Genomic DNA, 17,484 nt, shown 5'->3' on the forward strand with positions numbered 1-17,484 from the left:
TGCAGATAAAATATGAAGTAGTATATAAAATACATTGTTTCCGTAGCTGAATCCATTAGATCCTTATATAATGCATGAGGATAGGGCTATTTGATTTTGAATTTTAGGACCCCTTTAGGTATTAAAAAAAAAATGAAAAAATGATTTGATAAAATATTGATTTTGGCCTTTACTACTATAGTCCATAGAAACATTGAAAAACACAGACTACTTTTCAGGATGTCTCTTGGTCTGACAAAGATCACTCTAGCTCTGCCACACAAGTGCGTCAATCGACTGTAGTGGGTTAATGACCCTTGGTGGAAGGAGGTGTGTGGTTGTGAACACACATTTAGTGGAATGGACAATGATATTACACTGAGTGTACAAAACATGAGGAACACCTGCTATTTCCATGAGAATGACCAGGTGAATCCAGGTGAAAACTATAATCCATTATTGATATCACTTGTTAAATCCACTTCAATAAGTGTATATGAAGGGGAGGAGACAAGTTAAAGAAGGATTTGTAAGCCTTTAGGCAATTGAAACATGAATTATGTGTGTGTGCCATTCAGAGGGTGAATAGGCAAGACAAATGATTGAAGTGCATTTGAATGGGGTATGGTAGTAGGTGCCAGGCTCACCTTGTGTCAAGAACTGCAATGCTGTTGGGTTATTCATGCTCAACAGTTTCCCGTGTGTATCAAGAATGGATCACTACCCAAAGGACATTCAGCTAACTTGGCACAACTGTGGGAAGCATTTGAGTCAGCATGGGCCAGCATCCCCGTGGAACACTTTCGACACCTCGTGGAGTCCATGCCCCAACGAATTGAGGCTGTTCTGAGGGCAAAAGGGTTGCAACTCAATATTAGCATGTTTTGTACACTCTGTATGTTATTGTCCATTCGTGTGTTGCTTTAGGTCAGCTATACAATTATTGATTTTCAGTGGTGGTAGCAGTGTGCAACTGAGAATTGTATCATAAACTCATTAGATTAACTGTTGTGTCAGGAATGCTGCAGCAGTCCTGATGTGGCCTGAAGTGTTTGTGTAGTTCACCAGTGGTCCAGTTGGAGGCAGCAGACCCAGCTCACTGTCTGTCACCACTGCAGTATCCATGCTAATACCACTGGCGTTGCCATGGCGACTGGGCCCGGCAGTAACGCAAGTGAGGCCTAATGTAGAGGAACGCAGAGGGCAGTGTTGAGCCTCGAGGGAGACGGAGACAGGCAGAGAGGAAGGGGGAGAAAGGAAATAAGCAAGTAGTACACTTATTTACAATGTGTTTATCACTATGTCAACAATTCAATAAGTCTGATGCATGTTTTGCCAGTCAGAGTTGAGACCATATGTTCTTTCTGTCAGAGACAGAGTGGTGACTGACAGGCAGTTATGAGGTTAGTTAGTAGCAGGAGAGTGTTTATTGACTGGGAGCCCTGATGGCCATGCCTTTAGCGTAATGAGAACTCCTCTCTCTCATTAGATAGCAGTAAATACTTTGGGGTCCCAGCAGAGACTAACGCCGACGGGGGATTTCAGCTGCTGGTAATGAAGGCTGGGCTGGACAGTATTTAACGTGCTCTCCCCCTAAGCACAGATCTAGGATCAGATTATCCTACCCCTTATCCTAACCGTAACAATCAATGGCAGTAAAAGATATCCGGTAGCTCCATCCCACTGCTGCTCCTATTTATTAATGAATAACCCTGCTTTAATAGGCTGTCCAGAGGACACCCTTAGCAGAACACATTCTGAGATCAACATGCTGAGCAGTTCATGATATAGTTAGCCATTTTTGCGTTTAACAACAGTACATGGCTGCTTAGCCAGACGAGACAGAGGAATGTTCTGTCTCTCGGCTTTGTCAGTAACTCAATGTGTTAATGACAGAGTTTACTGGATGTCTAGCATATTTTCTAGCCCCAATTCTGACTTGTGCTCTATCTGCTTCACTGATTTCTGCTCTCGTAAAAGCCCGGGTTTTCTGCACTCTAGAAGCTTATTACCTAAAATTGATCAATTGAAAGTGTGGGTTCACAATTTGATTAACTGGTTTTAAGCATTAAACTTTCAAATAGCTCTTTGTTGACTGTTGCTGGGTGTTATCATCCTCCATCAGCACCGGCCTGTACCCTAAATGCCCTATACTCTCCCCTTGGCCCTTTACACTAAGTCTAAATTTGTCCTGCTAGGTGACTTAAACTGGGACATGCTTAAACCACCTGAACAAGTCATAAAGCAATGGGACTCCCACTGTCTTTCTCAGATTATTACCAATCCCACAAGGTATGACTCCAAACACCCAGAAAAGGCTACTCTCTTTTGATGTTATCCTCACAAATAATCCTGATATCAGTTTGGTGTTTTCTGTATTGACCTTAGTGATCACAGTTTTACAGCCTGTGTTTGTAATGGCTGCTCAGTCAAACAACCTGTCCTGATTTGTCATAGACGCTTGTTAAACATTTTTAATTAGCAAGCCTTCTTTCATGACCTGGCCTCTGTAAATTGGTATAGAATCGAAGACGCTTGGACCTTTTTTATATTTTCAGTGGTATTGTTAACAAACATGCCCCCATTTAAGAAAATGAGAATGAAAAACAGGTTCAGACTCTGGTTTGACCGTTCAGCCCCTGGTTTGACCGCAGAGTTACTCCACCTCAATAATTCCATTTGGCGAACGGCTCGGCACACCCATTCTCAGGCTGACTGGCTCTCGTTCAGGCAAATGAGAAATAAGTGCACTCAGGCTATCCGTAAGGCCAGAGTTAGTTACTTTAAGGAGCAGTTCTCTCCCTGTGGGTCTAACCCCAAGAAGTTCTGGAAAATGGTTAAAGACACAGAGAATAAACCCTCCTCCTCACAGCTGCCCATGTCCCTTAATGTTGATGATGTGGTTGTTACTGACAAGGAGCACATGGCTGAGCTCTTTAATCACCACTTCATTAAGTCAGGTTTCCTATTTGACTCGGCCATGCCTCCTCGCCCATCCAACATTTCCTCATCTCCCACCCCTTTTAATGCGACTAGCCCTGATGGTCCTCCCTCTTTTCCCCCTACATGTGGTTTGGTAAGGGCATGTGGTTTGGTAAGAAGGATGCTCCTCTCCCCACCGGTGTGATTACTACTTCTGAGGGATTTGAGCTTGAGGTAGACACCTCATAAAAGTACTTGGGAGTATGGTTAGTCAGTACACTGTCCTTCTCTCAGCACATATCAAAGCTGCAGGCTAAGGTTAAATCTAGACTTGGTTTCCCCTATCGTAATTGCTCCTCTTTCACCCCAGCTGCCAAACTAACCCTGATTCAGAAGACCATCCAACCCATGCTAGATTACGGAGACGTAATTTATAGATCGGCAGGTAAGGGTGCTCTCGAGCGGCTAGATGTTCTTTACCATTTGGCAATCATATTTGCCACCAATGGTCCTTATAGGACACATCACTGCACTCCTCTGTAAACTGGTCATCTCTGTATACCTGTCGCAAGACCCACTGGTTGATGCTTATTTATTAAACCTTCTTAGGCCTCACTCCCCCCTATCTGAGATACCTACTGCAGCCCTCATCCTCCACATACAACATCCTTTCTGCCAGCCACAGTCTTTTAAAGGTCCCCAAAGCACACACATCCCTGGGTCGCTCCTGTTTTCTGTTAGCTGCGGCTTGCGACTGAAACAAGCTCTTGCGACTGAAACAAGCTGCAAAAAACATTCAAACTGGACAGTTATATCTCCATCTCTTCATTCAAAGACTCAAACATTGAATCTCTTACTGACAGTTGTGGCTACTTTGTGCAATGTATTGTCTCTACCTTCTTGCTCTTTGTGCTGTTGTCTGTGCCCAATAATGTACCATGTTTTGTGCCGCTACAATGTGCTGCTGCCATGTTGTTGTCATGTTGTGTTGCTACCATGCTGTGTTGTCACGTGTTGCTGCCATGCTATGTTGTTGTCTTAGGTCTCTCTTGATGTAGTGTTTTGTTGTCTCTCTTGTCGTGATGTGTGTTTTGTCCAATGTATAACTTTTGTTTTTATCCCAGCCCCCGTCCCCGCAGGAGGCTTTTTGCCTTTTGGTAGGCCCGTCATTGTAAATAAGAATTTGTTCTTAATGGACTTGCCTAGTTAAATAAAAAATTCAAACATATATATAATCAAGCTGTTTGTTTCTGGGAATAAGTGTAACAAAATTTATGACTGCAGCATTTTACTAATCTGTCCGTTCTTTAATTTTTCTGAGGAGTGAGTGTTTGGGGGTATAATTTTTGCAATGTGTGAATACAGATGAAGTCCACTGCCAACAGAGGGCCTTGGCTGTGGCGGTGCCATGTCTTTTTGTGCCTGGCTGAAGAGCTTTACTCTGGGTGCAGTCACAGAGTGGAGAGTTGGCTGGCTGATCCTATAGGCTTTGTCTCTACTGCCAGCCTTTATAGTGTTTATAGTGTCCTGGCCAGCCTTTATAGTGTTGTTGCCACTCACCAATGGTATTAGCTTTGTAGAAAAGGACTGTTTCTCTGTCTCACTCCCTCCCTCTATGGATAGTGTAGTTGTGTGTCCATACTAAAAGCCTGCCTGCTGACCGGGGGGGGGGGGGGGCTTCCTGAAATCTCTGCCAGGTGGGCTCTGTTTGGAGGAAATGTATTCACTAATTATCTGTTTGAGGAGGGATTTGAGGGAACCAATGGTTGCCTCTCACCATTTTCCCCACGTCTACCCCCAGCTCTCTGCAGGCCAGATTGAAACCATCAGAACCACAGTATGTGCTTTACGAAAAGCCTAGTCAGATATTTAAGATGGGTCATATCATGTGGTTTGTGATTCAGATCATGTGACTGGGGTTTTGTCATTGTCAGAATAGCAGCAGTCACAAAGAAGTAGAGGGGAACAGTGATTACATGGCTCTTACTGTCTCAGTCAGTGACTGTGTGTTTAGGTACAGTCAGACTGTAGCTCCTATCCATTCAGTACCAGTTAATGGGATTATTTCTCTCCAGTGTGATTTGTTGGGACTGGCAGCCTGGGACTTTATGGAGTTAAGGAGAGGATAGGGGTGGCCTGCTGACCTGAAGCTGTGTTTTGTAATGAATACGGTTTATTGATGATGAGTGTCTCCTAGATACAGATATCTGGGCCAGGGTTGTTAGGGTGTGTAGTATTAAGGTGTGGAACGTGGAAGCTAGTCTAGCTAGCCCATTAGGCCAACTGGCATGCTAGCTAGATAGCTAGCTAGTAGCAAAGTGAGTGACCCTGTTGTGGAATCCTCAGTACAGTAGCAGCAGCTTGGTGTCAGACAGAGGCTAACAGCAGGTTGGCCTGGTCTTACCTAGCAGGCCATGGCAGCTGTCCAATCCCTTTGTTGTCATGCTACTGCACAGACTGTTCTGTCCTCCTATAATGTAGTGATGCCAATGGACTGTTCCTCCCAGCTGAGATACATATTCTGAAAAATACTGCCTAGCAGTAGGCTAATTATTTAGCCTAGTGGTTAGAGCGTTGGACTAGTATCCAAAAGGTTGCAAGATCGAATCCCCGAGCTGACAAGGTACAAATCTGTCGTTCTGCCCCTGAACAAGGAAGTTAACCCACTGTTCCTAGGCCGTCATTGAAAATAAGAATTTGTTCTTAACTGACTTGCCTAGTTAAATAAAGGTAAAATATATATATATATATATTTTTAAATTAGTCAAATCAAATTGTATAAGTCACATTAACTAAAGGTGTGGACAATTAACGAAAGGTGTGGACAATCGGGCCCTTCCGTTCCAGGGATATGAGGTAATTGAGGGAGATACATGTATGTACATATAGGTAGGGATAAAGTGACTAGGCAACGGATAGATAATAAACAGTAACAACAGCATATGTGATGAATAAAAAGTGTTAGTACAAAAAGGGTCAATGCAGATAGTCCAGGTAGCTATTTGTTAACTATTTAACTAATTAACTATTTAGCAGTCTTATAGCTTGGGGGTAGAAGCTGTTCAGACTTGGTTCACCGGTATGCTTGCCGTGCCGTAGCAGAGAGAACTGTCTATGACTTGGGTGGCTGGAGTAAAAAAAAAAAAAATGTGTGCCTTCCTCTGACACCGCCTGGTATATAGGTCCTGGATGGCAGGGAGCTCGGACCATGATTATTCCTTAGTGATACCGAGGAACTTGAAGCTCTCAAACTGCTCCACTACAGCCCCGTCAATGTGGATGGGGCTGTGCTCGGCCCTCCATTTCCTGTAATCCACGATCAGCTCCTTTGTCTTGCTGACGTTGAGGGTTAGGTTGCTGTCCTGTCACCACACTGCCAGGTCTCTGATCTCCCTGATGGCCGTCTCATCGTCGTCGGTGATCAGACCTACCACAGTGGCGTCGTCTGCAAACTTAATGATGGTATTGGAGTTGTGTGCAGTCATGGGTGAACAGGGAGTAGAGGAGGGGACAAAGCACACACCCATGAGGGGCCCCTATGATGATGGTCATTGTGTCAGATGTGTTGTTACCTATCCTCACCACCTGGGGGTGGCTCGACCGGAATTCCAGGATCCAGTTGCAGAGGGAGTTGTTTAATTCCAGGGTCCTTAGCTTAGTGATGAGCTTGGAGGGCGCTATGGTGTTAAATGCTGAGCATTTTCACGTAGGTGTTCCAGGTGGGAAAGGGCAGTGTGGAGTGCAATAGAGATTGCGTCATCTGTGGATCTGTTGGGGCAGTATGTGAATTGGAGTGGGTCCAGGGTGTCTGTTATGATAATGTTGATGTGAGCCATGCCTTTCAAAGTATTTAATGGCTACAGATGTGAGTGCTATGGGGCGGTAGTCATTTAGACAGGTTACCTTGGCATTCTTGGGCACAGGGACTATGATGGTCTGCTTGAAACATGTTGGTATTACAGACTGGGTCAGGGAGAGGCTGAAAATGTCAGTGAAGACACTTGCCAGCTGGTCAGCGCATGTACGCGTCCTGCTAATCCATCTGAATGTTAACCTGTTTAAAGGTTTTACTCACATCGTTTATGGAGAGTGTAATCACACAGTTGTCTGGAACACCTTGTTCTTTCATGCATGATTCAGTGTTGCTAGCCTCGCAGCGAGCATGGAAGGTATTTAGCTCATCCGGTAGGCTCACGTCACTGGACGGCTCACGGCTGGGTTTCCCTTTGTAATCTGTGATAGTTTGCAAGCCCTGCCACATTCGACGAGCCTCCGAACCGGTGTAGTAGGATTCAATCTTAGTACTGTATTAACGCTATGCCTGTTTGATGGTTTGATGGTTCGTTGGAGGGCGTAGTGGGATTTTTTATAAGCGTCCCGATTAGTGTCCCACTCCTTGATAGCGGAAGCTCTAGCCTTTAGCTCATTGCGGATGTTGTCTTTAATTCATGTATTCTGGTTGGGATATGTACTTACGTACGGTCACTGTGGGGACGATGTTGTCGATGCACTTATTAATGAAGCCGGTGACTGATGTGGTAAATTCCTCAATGCCATCGGATGAATCCTGGAACATATTCCAGTCTGTGGTAGCAAAACAGTTCTGGAGCTTAGTATCTGCTTCATCGGACCATTTCCGTATTGAGCGCATCACTGGTACTTCCTGTTTGAGTTTTTGCTTGTAGGCAGGAAACAGGAAGATGGTTATGGTCAGATTTGCCAGGGAGAGCTTTGTATGTGTGGAATAAAGGCGATCTAGATTTGTTTTGCCTTTACTTGCACAGGTTGACATGTTGGTAGAAAGGAGATAAAACTGATTTCAGTTCAAGTAGTTCAAATGATTAGCTCAAGGAGATGGTGCTACTTCTCATCTCACACTGGGCTATCTGTGGTCAATGACTCATTAAGTCAGCTGACCAAGCACTTTCTAGAGGTGTGTGTGTGTGTTCCGTGTACACAGTATATTGAGTGTGTATCTGTTTGTGTGTTCGCTGTTTGATATCATCTCCAGTCAGCACTTAGTGATTGCACACCACAGTGCACTGAGTGCTGCAGTAAGATGAATGGATGATCCTTCTGTGGGCTTTTGGCATGTTTTTAAGTGATTTCCTTTCCTTGTACAGTAGGTAACAATTAGCAAATCAAACTTCAGTCTAAAGGGTCTGTGTCATCACAAGCATTCAGTCCTGTCTTGTTTATATACCCTGATGCTTAGTCCCGTTACCCATGCCTACATGTACATAATGTATCTACCTCAACTACCACTTATCCCTGCACATTGATGTGGTATTGGTACTCCTTGTATATAGCTTATTTCTTGTGTGTTTTATTTATCATGTGTTTTTTTTTATTTATTATTTTTTAACTCTGTATTGTTGGGAAACTGCTTGTGAGCAAGCTGTTTACTGTAATGTCTACACCTGTTGTATTTTGCGCATGTGACATAAATTTGATTGGATTTTTATTTGATTTTTTGAAAAATGTATTTTGATTTTTGGAACTTTTCCATCAAATTAGACTGTCGGTCCCCTCCTACGAGAGGACAGGAGATGCAGAATTCAATGAGTTGTTATGTAATGGCTACTGGATGTTACTGGAGGCAGTGATTCACCAGACAGATCACCCTTTTTATCCCTCTGTTACAAGTCTTGTCATACTGCAGCACTACTGGATTACTCAATATTCTATCTTTAATCTGCCCACTGTTTCACAGTAACTCCCCTTCTGCCTTGTCCACATTTACCCCTCGAGCCTCCGCTCCTCTCCTCCCTAGCCCCGGTATGTCTCCTGTTGGTTAGATCTTGGAGGGCTGATGGTGGTGATTTGCCTCCATGGTGGGGGTCTGCCATGGAGGTCAGACTGCTGCTGGGACTGTCCAGTGTGTGCGTGACTCTCCATTGGTCTGAATAATGGCTGGCAAACTGTTTAGGGATCAACGTTTGAACCCCAGGAAGAGTAGCTGCTACTTTAGCAGTTGCTAATTGGGATCCTAATAAAATACTAAATACTAAGACACAATGATATGCCTGGATGGGAGAGGGGAAGGACCAAAGCCAGAATGTACTCCTATAGAAGGCTTATGACACACACACACACACACAGACACAGACACAGCTGTAGGAGGTTTTGAAAGGGGGAGAATGTTATCATTCATGCAGAGACAAATCTCAAAGCAATTCCAGTGGATGACCTCAAATGCCAGAGGATGGAGAGGAACAGAATGAGTTTGAGGGATGGCCATTAACTTTCCACTGTGGAGGAGGCACTGTTGACAGGTCTCTGTCTGGTCTGGCACAGTGGGAGTGGAGATGCAGTGAGGAAGAGCCTCACATGACTGGATGACTGAGAGCATTGCACTACACATAGAACTGTGTACCTGTATGCCTGCTCTAGCAAGGCTAGCTGCCTCAATCATCTTATTAGAGGCCTCTGGCTTTATTTACCAGCAGAGTAGTCCTACACAGTGGTGCACACACACACTGTTTCCATGACAACACAATCTGGTGCTTTTAATTCACCAGCAGACTGTTTGCCCGAGTTGGCCAAAAGCTGGCTCAGAAATTGTGGTTGGAATGTATCTGTCAATCACACAGAGGGGTGTTACATCATACAGATTACAGAAGCACAGATATATAATAATTTATGTTCATTTTTGGTTATTGAGCTCAATGGATCATTATTGCACCACCCTATACATTAATTCACTCTAGAAAACTGGGTCCATTGCAGAAGGTACTGGCATGTAAATGGTGATAAAATCATAGCATATACTGTATGTTAGTATGTGTGTAATAAACTTAGTTCTGAGAGAGTAGTCTGGCTCTGTAAATGTTGTGTGAAAATGACCCTGCATGTGAGAATGTGCTGACTGGCATTGATGTACCATGGGTTCTCCCAGTCAGTGTGATGTGTCAACAGGAAAGCGTTTGGCTCCTCTCTCTCTGCCACTAGCACTGTGTTAGCGGCTACCAGTTAGCCTTTCCCACTGTGTGTCTGAGAGACAGATGGCATAGCTGTGGGAGGGGGCTGAGCCACCAGGCAGCACTGGCACTACAGGACTGACTGTCTACAGTCTGGGAGAGAGAGAGCTAGCCAGGTACCCCTCCGAGTGACAAGGGAAGGTTTGCAGAGAAGGGAGGGAGGGAGGGAGAACTGAGTCTCTCAGTTATATTATGCCTATTCATGTCCGGCTGGTGTGTTTCTATCAATGACTGTATATATGAATAGACAAAGCCATAGATCACGTGACACCATTCAGTCCTATGTAAAGACTTAATAGCGCATTGAAGCCAAATGAAGTAGGTTAAGATGGCGTTTCATGGAGACATAACTTGCGTAGTTTGAGCTTCTCCACAAAAATATACCATGAAGATTGCAGTTTTTCCATTCACTAAAATGAGGGTTCCTGTTTTCTGCTAACAATGTCTGCAGTACCGCGGTCGGCCTTGACCCTCCGTGGCTTCAATGAGAGGGGCAGTCGTTCTCCCCTGCTTTCTATGGATGTAATGAAATGGACTGTGAGAGTGGTGTGCACACGAAATGCAAGGCAGCCATGTTTGGATTTGCTGTTATATACAGTCGGGGTGTCTGTGTTGTGTTGTGATGTAGTTAACACATGTCTTCCTGTTTGTCTGGCTGCCTACAGGAACCAAGCTAAATAAGGACCTGAAGCACTATCTGAGCCAGCGCTTCCAGAAGTCCTCCCAGGACCACGAACTGCAGCAGACCATTCGAGACAACCTCTACCGCCATGCAGTGCCTTGTGAGTAGCACACAACCTTTTAAGTTCAGTTTTCTACTCCTGTTCATCGTCATCTTCTTCCTCCTAATCTTTGTGTTATTGGTTTAATGTCTTATGTTTACTGTGCTGGTTTGGTTTGTAGCTTTGCAAGGACTCTGTACTGTTTAGTGAAGCTTCACGCTGGACATAGGTGGTCATGGCTACTCATTCTCATGTTCCTCTATGTCTCTGTGTCATCTGAATGGTCAAATGGGTTGTCAGGTTCTAAGGGAGCTTCTTGCCCCTCAGAGATACAGCTACTCAGAATACTATATGAGTCGTGAGCACTGGATAACACACAGACGGGAGGAGATGGCTTCCTCCTCCCACTGATGATTGGAACCAGATGACCATGAAGCCCCTGCTCTCAGTCCTCCTTATCCATTCAATCAGACATATATTTACTTTTCCCAGTACTATTTGATTAGAGTGAGAAGGTCCAGCGCCTTCCATGGTTGATAGGCCTGGGGGATTTCGCTCGATCAATAGACATAGTGATTAAACACACTACATCTTGATCAGAACCTCACGCCCATCTTCACTCCTATTTCTTCTCCGGATATACAGTATATTACATGATGTCCAAGGATTTGGACCTATTTTCTGTGGATATTCCCTCCTCTCCTCTCTGTGACGAGAGAGATAGATGGATGCCCTCGCCTGTTCTCCCCATTCCCATTTGGATCCTAAATCCAGCTGTGTGGACCAATCCCTGTGCAGCAGCTTCGGTTATCATCCTTCTGATGTTGGAGATGGAATTCCCTGGTGTTAATGTGCTAGCCATGACACACACACAGACGGACGGACGGACGGACGGACGGACGGACGGACGGACGGACGGACGGACGGACGGACGGACGGACGGACGGACGGACAGACAGACGATCAACTGGTGAGACCAGGAGACTGTGCAGTCATACACATAACATAGGGGAATAGAATGGGTTATTTTTAGGATATAGATGTGTAGTAGTCAGCAACTGCCATTTGGCATTTATGGATGGGATGGCATTCCTTGTTTATTTGTATTACCAAACATACAGTATTTTATTTATTGGCTAGGTTACTTTAGTCCCCTCACCCAACCCACAATGCAATGTGTCTACTACATTATTAAGGCCTTGAGTAGTATGGCATTTCAACACTGTTAATTCTATTCCTCTCCTTCAATGCCTTGTTATCCAAGCATGTTTTCTAATGCCCCAGATATATCCTTTAATGTGTGCATTGAGAGGCCTGATTGGCCTATAGCCTACTCCAGACAGGGCTTTTTCCTAATGATTCTCATCATTGGATTTTCAATTAGTTTATTCATGACCCTCTCACGCAAATTGCTGTCTGTATTCCAGGGGCTTTTTCCTCAGGACTTTATTGGAATTACCCAGTGTGCCATATGTCAGCCTGACAGGCCTGGATTGTGCTAGTCTAGTCATAATGGACGTTTTAATTACCAAAGGCCTAGCTCTTCTCTCCTGACTCCGACTCCCATTGACATCCTGATAAATGGTATTATGGTTAACCAAGGAAGGAAACATACCACCAAAGATGTACCATTGTACAATATGATATGCAGTAATAACAATACATGTATTAATTGGATTCATTTCTTACAAATAGATGCAGTTTACATGTAGAGAGAGGAGGTGAAAGGGCACCAGGACTGGTTATGTTTTCGGCCGTGGTTTGGTTTCTCCCCTTGCCCTTCCAGGCTCTTGTGACTGGAGGTCAGTGTGTGGTGGTATAGATGTGTCTTTGGGTCAGCTAGGGCGTGTGTGTGGAGGCTGTGATTAATGGACAGAAAGCAACTGGAGGTGACAGATGGAGGAGTGTGCTATACTCCTGACTGGGGAAATCTTCCTCAAGCCTCCCCTCTCTGGTGCTCAAACCATGCAGCTCAAACTCCCCTTCTCTTATACACACACACACCTCCGAGATGCTTGATTCCACTCTTTCATCATTCATATAATCAGAGTGTGTCTGTGATGTTATTGTCGCCTGTCCTCAGTGCCAAGTAGACAGGAATTGACACGGCCAACCGGCTCTCCCTGCCTGCCCTTCTCCAGATTCTATAGACTATTGTTATGCTGGATGGGGAATATCAGCTACAGCATAGACGAGCAGCGTAATGACTCTGGCTCCTTCTGCCTTTCCTCCTGTCACACTGTTGACTTCTCACACTAGCCTCACCACAGCCCCTCCATCTCCAACTACCACAGTCCACTACTATCTCTCTTTCCTCACTCTCCCTTTTTCTCTCTCTTCTGTCTCCCTCTGCTACCCTCTTTTCCCTCTCCAATCTTCCGGCGTTGGTCGATTTCCCTGCGGTCACCTCACCCGCTCTGCATTCCTGCTCTGCATTCCCAATCTTATTTTCGCTGCTGTAACTGCTGCTCCTCTTCTCCGCCGTTGTTTTCCTCTCGTCGCTGTGATGGTCTCGGCAGCAGCAGAGCTCTCCTCTCTGTGTTTGTGCCTCAGCCTGCCTGCCTGCCCTGCATAGAGAGATCAGCAGGGTCCTTGCTGCAGTCTATGGGCTACCGCTCTACCTCTTTCTTCCTCTCTCCCTCACTCTGCATCAAGGCAAGTGGGCTTTGATTTGTCTGCTGTTGCTGCTATTCTTTTTTGTGTGTGTGATGTAATGCCATGCTGGCGCATGGTGGATGGCTTGTGTATAGGCTAAAGTGATGGGGTGCGGGTCGGGGTTGGAGAGGGGATTGGACAGAAGCGAAGAGGGACGATGGAGATCGGCAGACATGCAAGCGGGCTCAGCTACATCTAGCACACAGGCACAGATGGGGGACCACTAGTAGCCCTTTTTCTCTGCCTAATTTTATCCTGCATGGTTTGTATGTGGCGCAGTAGGACTTTGTCTTGTGCTTTTCACAGGTAGAACACTGTCCTCTAATGTGTCAGCTTGCATAAGTGCTTGTCTGTCTGTGCATATGTGTACAATAATTTCACTACACTCGCAATAACATCTGCTCACCATGTGTATGTGACCAATAAAATTTGATTTGATGTTTCTGTTTGTGCCCGAAAGCTATTGGATGATGGTAGAGTAGATGTGTGGTGAGTGAGTGTATCTGCAGATTCTCCTAGCATCAGCTCTAGATGCCACCTGAACAATGGAGCACAGAGCAGAGTATTCTCTCTGCATTGCAGATTACAGAAAGGGAGCTTCACAGTGTAAACCATTAGATAGGTATATAGGCAGGGAGATGTTATTGGTGTCCTCTAGTTTCATCTTTACCCTGTTCTTTCCCTTGTATGGTTGTTTCCTTCAGGCTGGAGGATGGTGCGGTCTATAGCATGTCGTACTGTTCACTGTGTCTAAGCATTAGCTGGGGGTTAGCAAGGAAACACTCAGTGCTGTGTAGCCTACATCTCACAGACAGACTGACATAGTCAAGCATCAGTTGGGCTGAGGGAAAACAACCAGGTTTGTGGTGTGTAGCTGCATCTTTGTCTAGGCTATGCTGATGGTGTGTATATGTGTGTGCATGTCTACATGTACATGGTTTTGGGTAGTTGGTATTTGTATATCTGATCCACCAGTCTGACTGACACCTGTCAGGGCTGCAAGGCGTGTGTGTGATGTTAATACATTTTTATGGTGGTTTGTATCTGTATGTACCTTTTCATACTGATATCTACTCATGTTTCTGCATTTTACCACTGTCAAAACAGAGCTTCAACAATTCATTACAGAACAGTTTTGTTTCATTCAACCAGTAGTCATCATCTTACCCCACCACATAGAAGACAAGATGAGAGCACATGTATAGTCAAAGGACACTCAAATGTATACCAGTTTTTCTAGTTCTATGCTTAGGTATGTCCTCCTCACACCTTGTGACACACACCTTAATAATTGCGCTGGGTGGGAATAGCAGCCGTTTTAAGGGCTCCTGACCAATTGTGCTATTTTGTGTCCGCTGATCTGAAGTTTTTTTGTACATAATATTTCCGCCATCATCTCCTACAGTGCCTTGCAAAAGTATTCACCCTCCCCCCTCCCTTGGCGTTTATCATATTTTGTTGCATTACAACCTGTAATTTAAATAGATTTTTATTTGGATTCCATGTAGTGGACAAACACAAAATAGTCCAAATTGGTGAAGTGAAATGAAAAAAATTACTTGTTTCAAAAAAATTCATAACGGAAAAGTGGTGTGTGCATATGTATTCACTCCCTTTGCTATGAAGCCCCGAGATAAGATCTGGTGCAACCAATCACCTATAGAAGTCACATAATTCGTTAAATAAAGTCCACCTGTGTGCAATCTAAGTGTCACATGATCTGTCACATGATCTCAGTGTATATATACACCTGTTCTGAAAGGCCCCATGGTCTGCAACACCACTAAGCAAGGGGCACCACCAAGCAAGCAGCACTATGAAGACCAAGGAGCTCTCCAAACAGGTCAGGGACAAAGTTGTGGAGAAGTACAGATCAGGGTTGGGTTATAAAAAAATATCAGAAACTTTGAACATCCCACGGAGCACCATTATATCCATTATTAAATAATTGAAAGAATATGGCACCACAACAAACCTGCCAAGAGAGGGCCGCCCACCAAAACTCACGGACCAGGCAAGGAGGGCATTAATCAGAAGCGCAACAAAGAGACCAAAGATAACCCTGAAGGAGCTGCACAGCTCCACAGCGGAGATTGGAGTATCTGTCCATGGGACCACTTTAACCCATACACTCCACAGAGCTGGGCTTTACGGAAGAGTGGCCAGAAAAAAGCCCTTGAAGAAGAAAATAAGCAAGCACGTTTGGTGTTTGCCAAAAGGCATGTGGGAGACTCCCAAAACATATGGAAGAAGGTACTCTGGTCAGATGAGACTAAAATGTAGCTTTTTGGCCATCAAGGAAAACGCTATATCTGGCGCAAACCCAACACCTCTCATCACCCCGAGAACAACATCCCCACAGTGATGGCAGCATCATGCTGTGGGGATGTTTTTCATCGGCAGGGACTGGGAAACTGGTCAGAATTGAAGGAATGATGGATGGTGCTAAATACAGGGAAATTCTTGAGTGAAACCTATTTCAGTTTTCAAGAGATTTGAGACTGGGATGGAGGTTCACCTTCCAGCAGGACAATAACCCTAAGCATACTGCTAAAGCAACACTCGAGTGGTTTAAGGGGAAACATTTAAATGTCTTGGAATGACCTAGTCAAAGCCCAGACCTCAATCTAATTGAGAATATGTGGTATGACTTAAAGACTGCTGTACACCAGAGGAACCCATCCAACTTGAAGGAGAACGAGCAGTTTTGCCTTGAAGAATGGGCAAAAATCCCAGTGGCTAGATGTGCCAAGTTTATAGAGACATACCCCAAGAGAATTGCAGCTGTAATTGCTGCAAAATGTGGATCTACAAAGTATTGACTTTGGGGGGGTGAATAGTTATGCACGCTCAAGTTTTCAGTTTTTTTGTCTTATTTCTTGTTTGTTTCACAATAAAAATATTTTGCATCGTCAAAGTGGTAGGCATGTTGTGTAATCCAATGATACAACCCCCCCAAAAATCTATTTTAATTCCAGGTTGTAAGGCAACAAAATAGGAAAAATGCCAATGGGGGTGAATACTTTCGCAAGCCACTGTATGACTGAAAAGAGCTTCTGGACATCAGAACAGCAATCACTAACGTCGATTTGGATGAGGATTGGTACTTCATTGAGTCGGAGGTGAAAGACATTCTGTTCATCCCGGACCAGGCCCAAATCCCCGACACTCGAAGAAGGAAGAGGCGCCGTTATAGAGCCCGGCAGGACTACGTCTGCGAGTGGATAAACTACCTCTACTTCCGTTCCTTTGGCAAACATGCAGTCACTGAAGACTAAACTTGATGAGCTAAGTTTGAGACTATCCTATCAACGTGATCCAAAGAACTGTAATATCCTATGCTTCTCCGAATCATGACATGGAAAATCATAAATCAAACAGTTTTTTCTATACATTGGCAGGACAGAATGGCAGCATCGGGCAAACTCTTAACAACGCTGCTGCACAAGTTCTAATATTAAGAACGTCTCAAGGTTCTGCTCGCCTGAGTTAGAATACCTCATGATAAGCTGTAGACCATACTATTTACCAAGAGAGTTGTTAACAATATTTTTTGTAGTTTTCTACTTACCACTACAAACCAATGTTGGCACTAAGACTGCACTCAATGATCTATATAGGACCATGAGCAAACAAGAAAATGCTCACCCAGAGGCGGCACTCCTAGTGGCCGGTGATTTTAATGCAGGAAAACTCAAATCCATCTTCCCTCATTACTACCAGCATGTCAACTGTGCGACTAGAGGTGAAAGAACTAGATCACCCTTACTCCACACACAGATGCATACAAAGTTCTCCCTCGCGTTCCATTTGGCAAATCTTACCATAACTCTGTCCTCCTGATTCCTGCTTACAAGCAAAAACTCAAACCGGAAGTACTAATGCCATGCTCAATACGGAAGAGGTCCGATGAAGCGGATGCTAAGCTACAGGACTGTTTTGCTAGCACAGACTGGAATATGTTCCTTGATTCATCCGATGCAATTGAGGAGTATACCACAGCTTCATTAATTTCTATAGGGTAGGGGGCAGCATTCGGAATTTTGGATGAAAAGCATGCCCAAATTAAACTGCCTGCTTCTCGGGCCCGGAAGATATGATATGCATATAACTGGTAGATTTGGATAGAAAACACTCTAAAGTTTCCAAAACTGTTAAAATAGTGTCTGTGAGTATAACAGAACTGATTTGGCAGGCGAAAACCTGAGAAAAATCCATTCGGGATG

General features: G+C 44.5%; 1 protein-coding gene across 13 annotated transcripts in view; it reads left to right on the top strand.

Annotated features, from left to right (window-relative positions):
• The window catches only part of LOC139557485 (membrane-associated guanylate kinase, WW and PDZ domain-containing protein 1-like), a 169,916-nt gene that overhangs the window by 57,886 nt on the left and 94,546 nt on the right, over positions 1-17,484 (top strand). For all 13 annotated transcript variants that reach the window (XM_071372451.1, XM_071372375.1, XM_071372393.1 and 10 more), the window contains exon 2: positions 10,547-10,663. In XM_071372451.1, coding sequence (XP_071228552.1) covers positions 10,547-10,663 — 117 coding nt within the window. The remainder of the gene's footprint in view (positions 1-10,546; positions 10,664-17,484) is intronic.

This window comes from Salvelinus alpinus, chromosome 2 (genome assembly GCF_045679555.1).
Source record: "Salvelinus alpinus chromosome 2, SLU_Salpinus.1, whole genome shotgun sequence".
NCBI classification, from domain to species: Eukaryota; Metazoa; Chordata; class Actinopteri; order Salmoniformes; family Salmonidae; genus Salvelinus; species Salvelinus alpinus.